At 44.1% G+C, this 9,082-nt stretch overlaps 1 protein-coding gene across 1 annotated transcript in view; it reads right to left on the minus strand.

Moving 5' to 3' along the window:
- Positions 1-693: 693 nt before the first annotated feature.
- Positions 694-9,082, minus strand: part of LOC111142284 (DNA helicase B) — a 30,851-nt gene continuing 22,462 nt past the window's right edge. The window contains exons 12-13 of the mRNA XM_022495336.1: positions 5,427-5,933; positions 694-1,576 (exon numbers count right to left, since the gene is read on the minus strand). Coding sequence (XP_022351044.1) covers positions 1,472-1,576; positions 5,427-5,933 — 612 coding nt within the window. The 3' untranslated portion in view covers positions 694-1,471. The remainder of the gene's footprint in view (positions 1,577-5,426; positions 5,934-9,082) is intronic.

Here is a 9,082-nt window from a genome sequence, read left to right on the forward strand (position 1 = left end):
CAATTATCATATGGTTCCACTTACTTGTAGAGAATAAGGAATAGCATGGAGGACATGAGAAGGAAAGGAAAAACAAAGGGGGGGAGAACCAGAGTGGGGACAAACCATGAGAGACTGTGGACTCTAAGAAACAAACAGGGTTTTTTGCGGGGGGTGGGGGGTGGTTTGGCCTGGTGATTAAGGAGGGCATGTATTGCCTGGAGCACTGGGTCTTATAGGGCAACAATGAACCTGGAAACACTGCATCAAAAACTAGTGACGTACTGCATGGTGACTAACATAGTAAAAAAAAAATAATAATAGAGAGAGAGAGGTAGAGCACTAATACCACAACAGAAAGTCCGAAATCATTCTGCTAAGTTAAAGGAGTCAGTCACAAAGGACCACATATTATATGATCCCATTGTTACGAAATGTCTGGAACAGGCAAATGAGTATGGACAAAACAAATTAGTAGTTGCCTACAGCTGGAGAGGATGAGGGGATCAGAGCCAAGAGGTACAGGGTTTCTTGGGGGGAGCGGGGAGGGTGATCAAAATGTTCCAAAACCCATTGTGGTGGTACTAGCACAACTCTGCGAATATACTAAAAGCCGTGGAGTTCTACACTTTAAATGGGCGAACTGTGTGTAAATTATATCCCACTGAGGCTATTTTTCAAATATTGGAATCACAGGTAAATTTTTTTCTTAACTTTTTCTTTTACCATTTAGCAATAAATAACACTCTAAATAATAATAAAAGTCACTCTGAGAGAGAATAATTTTCCCAAGTGGAGTGTTTTCAAAACAACGTATTCCTAGAAGAAATGACAATCATGTGACATGATGGTGTTAGATAATGCAACAGCAGTAATCATGCGGACTACATAAATGTATCAAATCAACACGGTGTGCACCTTCAACTTACACAGTGGTATATGTCAATTATATCTCCAATTAAGGCAAAAAAAAAAAAAGTACTCCCAACTCGGAAGGCAATTTCCAGGAAAACAGTCCCACGTGAAGTGGGTCTGGCCAGCAGGGATGGAACAAGCAGCCACATTGCAAAAGCTGAACAACCAGCGGGAGACCCAACATCCTGAAATGTGTGTCAATAACACAGGAGGTGTAATTACGGTTTCTCTCGACCATGGCTTCAAACCGCTGGCCGCGATCACCCACAATGATCACCAAAGTCAATAAAGGCATTATTGTAAAAATAAAACTTACTAAAGTACAGTCTTTTAAAAAACACAACAAATTTTGCCTGCATTTATGTCCAGGGCTACCAATTCTCATGATGACCGATGTTGAAATCATTATGGTTTTCTCGGATCCAGTGAATTTAAAATATCTGCTAACACAAACACCTTAAAATAAAACTCCAGTTACAGACATCCTGTTTTGTGTCTTGAGAGTTTGAAGGTACGATGTTCATTTCGTGTGGAGTAGGAAAAAAGACAGAATTACTTTGAGCCATCTGAAACAAAATTAAGTTTCTTGATTATTTGTGGATAAGAAAAGTTGCTTGGGGGTTAAACGATTTAGTCTCAAATTCTGTAGTCTGGAAGACACATGCGGAGAGGATTCTTCCACCTGTAAGGACAGCAATAAAAATAGTTAGTTTTGTGAAAATATAGTTTACCCTATGTACTTCTATGTCTGACAGCTTCTATGGAAGACATAACACTTTCCCCTACCCCCACCCTCCCCTTGGAGGGTTTGAGCAGACCCGAGCTATCAGCTCCCTGTGGTATCCTCAGCACTCAGCTCTGGGACGGGCATGAAGAAGTGACCATTGGTTGAATGAGTACGTATATATAATTTCTAATGGTGCGGCCCCTACATAATTTGGCTGCCCAGTTCAAGGTTAAAATGTGTGTCCTTTGTTTAAAGGTAAGACCTTTAAGATGACAAGTACAGAACATTAAAACATGTATGGGGTGGTCTGAAGCACAAAGCCCCGTATGGCTGGGTACTCAGGGTGCACACCCATGATGCCAGCGTCAGGTAGTAAGACGCGACAGGGCAAGACCCACATCCCTGGTACTACTGGTGATTCCCAAGCACAAGGCAATGGACCAGTATGGTCACGAGAAAGCTTCGCCATCATAGGGAAATGAGAAAAATAAGCACAATTCATCTTTCATGATGCTAAATCTGCTCAATTTAGAGCACTTGTAAGGGTTAACTTTATGTGTCAACTCCGCCAAGCCATGGTACCCAGATATTTGGTCAAATACCATTCTAGATGTTTCTGTGAACATATTTTTAGAAGAGCTAAATATTTAAGTCAGCAGACGATGAATAAAGCAGATTACTCTCCATCATGCAGGGGGGCCTCACTCGATCATTTGAAGGCCTTAACAGAAAAAAAAAGACTGACCACCTCCTAGAAAAAGAGAATTCTGCCTGCCTTTGGACCCAAACTGCACTATCAACTCTGGGTCTCCAGTCTGGTGGCCTACCATGCAGAGATTTTGGACTTCGCAGCCTTTACAAGTATGAGCCAAGCCCTTAACTAAATCTAAATAGGGGCACCGGGGTAGCTCAGTGGGTCAGGCATCTGCCTTCGGCTCACAGGATCCCAGAGTCCTGGGATCAAGACCCCATGAGGCTCCCTGCTCAGAGGGAAGCCTGCTTCTCCCTCTCCCTCTGCCCCTGCCTGTGTTCCCTCTCTCGCTGTGTCCCTCTTTGTCAAATAAATAAACAAAATCTTTAAAAATAAATAAATAGGGGCGCCTGTGTGGCTTGGTTGTTAAGCGTCTGCCTTTGGCTCAGAGCATGATCCCCAGGGTCCTGGGATCCAGCCCCACATTGGGCTCCCTGCTCCGTGGGAAGCCTGCTTCTCCCTCTCCCACTCCCCCTGCTTGAGTTCCCCCTCTCCCTGTGTCTGTCAAATAAATATATAAAATATTTTAAAAATTAAAATTAAAATTAAAAAAAGTCTAAATAGATGACAGATGATAAATAAGAAGTAGGTAAATAGATAGATAGGAATACAGACACAGCCTATTGGTTCTGTTTCATTAGAGAACCTTGACTAACACAAGAACTATCTTTATTTGGGATGTTATGATTATATCCTTCCTAGATTATTTTAAGGACAAAATGTAATTTTCTTTTAAAGAATTCTGGAAATCACTGCTTTATATGATAAACTTTAGAATATTTATACATAAGCTTTTATTTAAAGGGACATTTTTGTGTTTCCCTTTTTGGTTGTGGAACATGAGGCCAAAAAAACCAAACCAAAACAAAAAAACCCCACAACCCCCCAAAACAAAATCAGGGCATTTTCTTTTAAAACTTTTTTTCAAAACCCAAAGATGTTAACCCACAGAACTGAAGCAAACGCTTTCATCTAGGAGGGGCTCTGTCATTTAGTACCTGCAGAATTTAAATGCTGATTTGGCTCTGATGTAGCCATGTGGATATGAAGTAAAGGTAAGGGGACAGCCCTGGTCATTGTATCTGAGCCTTTAGAAATCACACATCTCAATGAACTACAAAGTCTAGACACAGAAGTCCCTAATTTACCAGGCCTGAGGCTTTGAATTCTTAATTTCCTCATTGTTAGGGATTTCTGTAGCTGTCACACATTTCTGGCAAACATTGTGAGAAAACTTATCCTCTTCAGTTAGAAAACTTTGCTCGCACTGGAGCCTTTGGACAGTGAGAGCAGCCAGCACCGGCCTCTTTGTGTTCGTAGACCTTCTGCAGTGTTGGTCTCGGCCGGAATGTCAAACGTTGGGGCAGTTCAGCAGGTAAGATGGATAATGTTGTCACTGTCTCTTTGTACTACCACAGAAACCGTAACTCGCCCACCCCGTGCTGGTGCGAAGAAATAAAAGTCAGGAAACTTTTAGGAAACGACTTTCTTTGGAATTTTCTGTTCCACACCAAATGCCTTATTATCCCAGGGTCTTTGGAAGAGGTAACACATTCCATTTCAGAAAAAGACATTGTGCTGAGATGGAAATTCCATATCAGAGAGTTGATCTGGAGCATAGAATGGACCTTGGAGGGATGCCTGGGTGGCTCAGTCATTAAGTGTCTGCCTTGGGCTCAGGTCATGATCCCAGAACCCTGGGATCGAGCCCCACATTGGGCTCCCTACTCAATGGGAAGCCTGCTTCTCCCTCTCCCACTCCCCCTGCTTGTATTCCCTGTCTGCCAGAAAAAGAAATAAAATCCTTAAAACAAACACAAAAAAAGAATGGACCTTAGAATCAGCAGGGATCCTACTACTTCCAAGAAGGAAAAAAAAAAAAAAAAGAAGAAGAAACTTTTCTTTTACTATGCGGGCTTTTATCACTTTCCTTACAAAACCTGGGTCTCAGCCTCTTTTCCCAATCCTGATTGATGGTACCTGGATCCCCCTGGATGCCCAAGCCGGAAGCCAAAGACTCACGCTCAGGCCCAACCTCACCCCCCCCCCCCAATATATAAATGCCCATTAAATCCCATGCACCACCCCCAAACATCTCTTCTCCAACCCTATCACTACTACCTGACTTCAGAACCTAATCATTCTGTTCAAGCTACTGAAATCATCTTTTTGCAAGGAACTTGGCCCCTATGGCCTCCCAAAACATAATCTACTAAACTCCAAAGTGACCTTCATAAATTTCAATTCACAGAGCTCTTAAAATGCATCTAGTGTTCTCCATCGCATTCAGGAGGATGTCCGATCTCTTTGGAAGAGCCTTTGTGCCATCCCGACTCTTCCAGGGTCGTCCGCTCAACCTCCATTTTCACGCTGTGCTCCAGCCACAATAGTCCATCCTTGTGGCTGCCTAAGACGCCAAGACGTCAACCGCTGCATAGGCTGTGCACCCGCTTAGAGAACTGTTTCACTGTCTCCGTGCCACGTGGGGTCAGAGGCTATCCATCTTCTCTCTTCCGAACTCCGCTTGGCCTTGGCAGGTTTCATGAGCACATCCTCCCCTGGGCTCCCACCATGGCCCCTTCTCCCTGGCACAGCCTTGAAAGCCTCAGGACACTGGAGCGAGTCCACTGGGCAGCACAGACAGCAATCCTTAAGCGACAATCGGAACTGGGTTTGGAGACCACGGATAATTCACCAGCCCCTCCAGTGGAAAGTGGGGATTAACGTGAGGCTGGGGCCACCAAAGGGAGGGGTGGGGGATATGGAAGATTTGCAGAAAGAAGGTGCAGGGTGGCCGGTTTCTCCCGCACACCCCCTCGCATCAACAGACCAATTTTAAGCCTAGAGTGGCCGGCCTCCAGCCAAGTGACAGACGGTGCTAGAACCGAACAGGCACAGGACAGAGGACAGCTGACAGAGATGAGAACACCTTGTTTTTAAGTGCTCCAGCACAAGGTGACGCTACTGAAAAACACACAGCCACAGATAAGCACACCGAAGTGAGCGGCACTTAAAACTGGAGCTTAACTTAAAAAACTTTAAAAAAGTTAAAACTCCTACCATCCGCATTTTGCTTGGACTTTCAGCATCACTCAGGCCACAGGCCCTTTTGGACCCGCGAAGTTCTGCTGGATCTTCCTCTGGGTCGACTTCAACGGAGAAAGATGACGTCCATTCTCCGGGACAGGCAAACGTCCGGTCCTCAGCCGCAGAGGCCTCGCTTCCCTTTCCAGGGACATCGGTGGTCACATTGCTGGTTTCGACTGGAGGGAACGGGGACCCTGAGGGCTGTGTGCTCGGTCCTCTGCACTCTCCAGAGCTCCGCGACGGGGAGGCGAAATCTGCTGGAGACGCACAGCTCCGGGAGAGCTCGTTTTGCAAAAAATGTTTTAAGCGAGTTTTTCTGGGAACGCTGCTTCTCATAATTGCACCCCGGAGGTGAGACTCTTCCGCGATGACGTACACTCGGCAACGGCCCCTGGTCACCGCGGTGTAAACGTGCTGCCAGTGCTGGCGGCCCGCCTTCCCAACCACGTACACGACCGTCTTCTCCTCGGACCCCTGGGAGGGGATAATGCAGGAAGAAGAGTTAATGTTGCGTCATGGGTTCATGTCTTCACACAGCCTCCGTCTACCCAGACAGAAAAGAGAGAAGTCCCCAAAGCGCTACCTGGCCAGAATGTTCCTATAAATCCACCTTACAGTTCCAGTTTATTCATCACCCAAAAACTCATGTTTCCTAATTATGCACTTAGGTTCAGGTCTTAGAGATGCGCAACTGGAGTGTAGAAACCCAACAACAAACTTGAAAGACAGTATGAAGTGCCAAATCTTCCCTAATAAAAGAATTTTCAGTGATAGTATGGACTCTATGTACAAATGTGTTAGCCCATTGGTACTTAAATAGCAAAAAATAGACACCTTAAATATTCAGTAATAAGCGCATAGATAAATTTGCTTCTTTGTTTACATTTATATCAAGTATCTGTATTCAGACATTTGATAAACTATTCTGCAAATATCAAAGATGCTTTGAAATCTAACAACATTTTAAAAACTGGATACTTTCACGTAGAAAATGATCACAACTATGTAACACAAAATAAAACTACTCTGATCCAAAAAAGTACATACAAAATGAACATAAATATCTGACAAGTCACAAAAAAGGAGGAAAAATTCTATCAAATATTTAACTAGGGGTGGGGCACCGGGGTGGCTCAGTCAGTTAGGTGGTTGCCTTCTGCTCAGGTCAGGATCCCAGGGTCCTAGGATTGAGCCCCACATCAGGCTCCCTGTTCGGTGGAAAGTCTGCTTCTCCCTCTCCCCCAGCCTGCTACTCCCCCTGCTCACTCGCTCTCTCTCTCTCTGTCAGATAAATAGATAAAATATTTTTAAAAAGTTTAATCAAAAAAAAAAAATTTAACTAGGGGCACCTGGGTGGCTCAGTCAGTGAACGTCTGCATTCAACTCAGGTCATGCTCCCAGGGTCCTGGGATCAAGTCCCACATCAGGCTCCTAGTTCAGCAGGGAGCCTGCTTCTCCCCATGCCTGCCATTCCCCCTGGTTGTGCTCTCTCTAATAAATAAAATCTTAAAAAAAAAAATTTAACTAGTCTGTCTCCAAAAATGGGAGGGCGCTACGGATGATTCTTTTTTCTTCTACTTTTCTGTATTCTCCCATTGTTGAACCATTTATCGCTTTCATCAAGATAAACAATGCAAAAGAACAATGAACATTTGGTTTTTAAGTTTAGCAAGCCAAGAATTATACAGGCAAGAAAAATGCCCAATGTCACCACGTAACTGTGAGAAAACAACTTCAAGTTTCAGGGCTATTCTTAGTCCCTGTATTTTCAGTGCCAACATAAACTAAGGAGTGCTTTGAGTCATTATCTCGTGTCCCCACATCCCCCTAGACCAAAGAATTGTGGGAAGACCAATGACAAGACAGAGCATGCAGAAAATACAGATCCACAGTTAAAACCCTCTTTTTCAGGAGGCACTTCTAGCTCTCTAGACACAGAGAACGGGAACCAAGTCTTCAGATGATAAAAGCGTGACAAGCACTTCCTTCAGGTACCACTGAGTCTCAGAAACCTACCTAAATGACACCTGATCAAATACTAAGTACACTTTATAGATGCACAGCACCACTTCTCCCCTTGGACTTCATACTGCGTATTCCTAGGCAGGTAAATGCCTAACCTAAACTTAGTTCACTGAGTTCCTAATCATCAACGAACACAGAAAAACTTAACAGCTTCATAGTCGGTCTCCCTCACACTCACACGTGCTGCGACCCTCTGTCCTCGCAGCATCTCGTGATACTTGTAAAAAGCAAATCCAATCGCATCGGACTCTGCTTAGAGCTGATAAACAGCTCCCAAGCTCTAAAAACGAAGTTCTGACTCCATCATATGGCTCACCCGCTCCTTCAAAAGCCAGCCTTGAGCCTGCTGCCTTCCCTTCTCCTTTCCTCTTTCCTTCCCCCCGAGCCACGCTCCACTGGACCCAAGGAACCTGTCTGTGGTTCCACCAGGGCGGACCCACTTGTGGACTGTGCACTCTCCAGCCCCCTGTACTTGCTCTGTCACAGAATGTTCACCGAGCTGGAACAGAACAGAACAGAACTCTCCACCTTCTTAGCTGTATTCCTCACTGGACTGTAAGCTCCTCCTTATTCACTCTTCTTTATCCAGTGTCTCACTGAATGAATGATGCTAAAAATGAAATGGTCATGCCAAAGATGTGCTCGGAAAGCAGGATGGGGACACCGAATTTCGCCTCCATCACCTGCTAGAAATCATTCGTCCTCTTTTCATATCTTCCTTGAATCATTAGAACTACTGAACTTCTTGAAGGAGGCAAGTTTTTATACATTTACTTCTCTTCTCTAAATATGACCTGAAACTCAACATTTGGAAAAATAAACACAAACCATTCATTTCTTTTGAGATTTTATAGACTTAGAATGTGAAAGTGTCTATGGACCTTAGAGGGGGGTGGGGGGGGCAAACCACTTTCTCTGCAAAGGGTCAAAAAATAAGTATGTTAGGTTCTGCAGGCCAGATGTTTTCTATCACAACTACTCAATTCTTTTGCAATGCAAAAGCAGTCATAGCCAATATGTAAATGAACCAGTGCTGCCGTGTTCCAATAAAACTTTATCTACAAAAAATTGACAGTGGGCCAGATATGGATACCATACTAGATACTATAGTCCTAGAAGATGAAGGAGGTGACCCGGCCCCCAATCCTTCTACCTTCCCTTACCTCACATTACTTCTCTGACCTCATCTCTTCTCACTCTCCAATGCCAGCCTCCTTGCTGTTCCTGTTCTTCAAATATAACAGATAGACTCCCACCTAAGAACCTTGGCCTTAGCTATTCTCTCCACCTAGAATGCTCTTCTCCCAGACACCCACACAGTTAACTTCCTTACCTCCTTCAAGTCTTTGCTCAAATGCCGCCTTCTCAAACTAATGATGTACTACACAGTAACTAACTGAACATAATAAAAAAATAAAATAAATAGCAACATGAAATTATTAAAAAAATAAAGTTCAAAATACTTTTAGACTATATTTAAAAAAAAGCCACCTTCTCAATGAGGCCTATACCAACTACTATTTAAAATGACAGCTTCGGGGTGCCTGGGTGGCTCAGTGGGTTAAAGCCTCTGCCTTCAGCTCAGGTCATGATCCCAG

This window comes from Enhydra lutris, unplaced genomic scaffold (genome assembly GCF_002288905.1).
Source record: "Enhydra lutris kenyoni isolate GAN:26980312 unplaced genomic scaffold, ASM228890v2 scaffoldscaffold7, whole genome shotgun sequence".
Classification (NCBI taxonomy): Eukaryota; Metazoa; Chordata; class Mammalia; order Carnivora; family Mustelidae; genus Enhydra; species Enhydra lutris.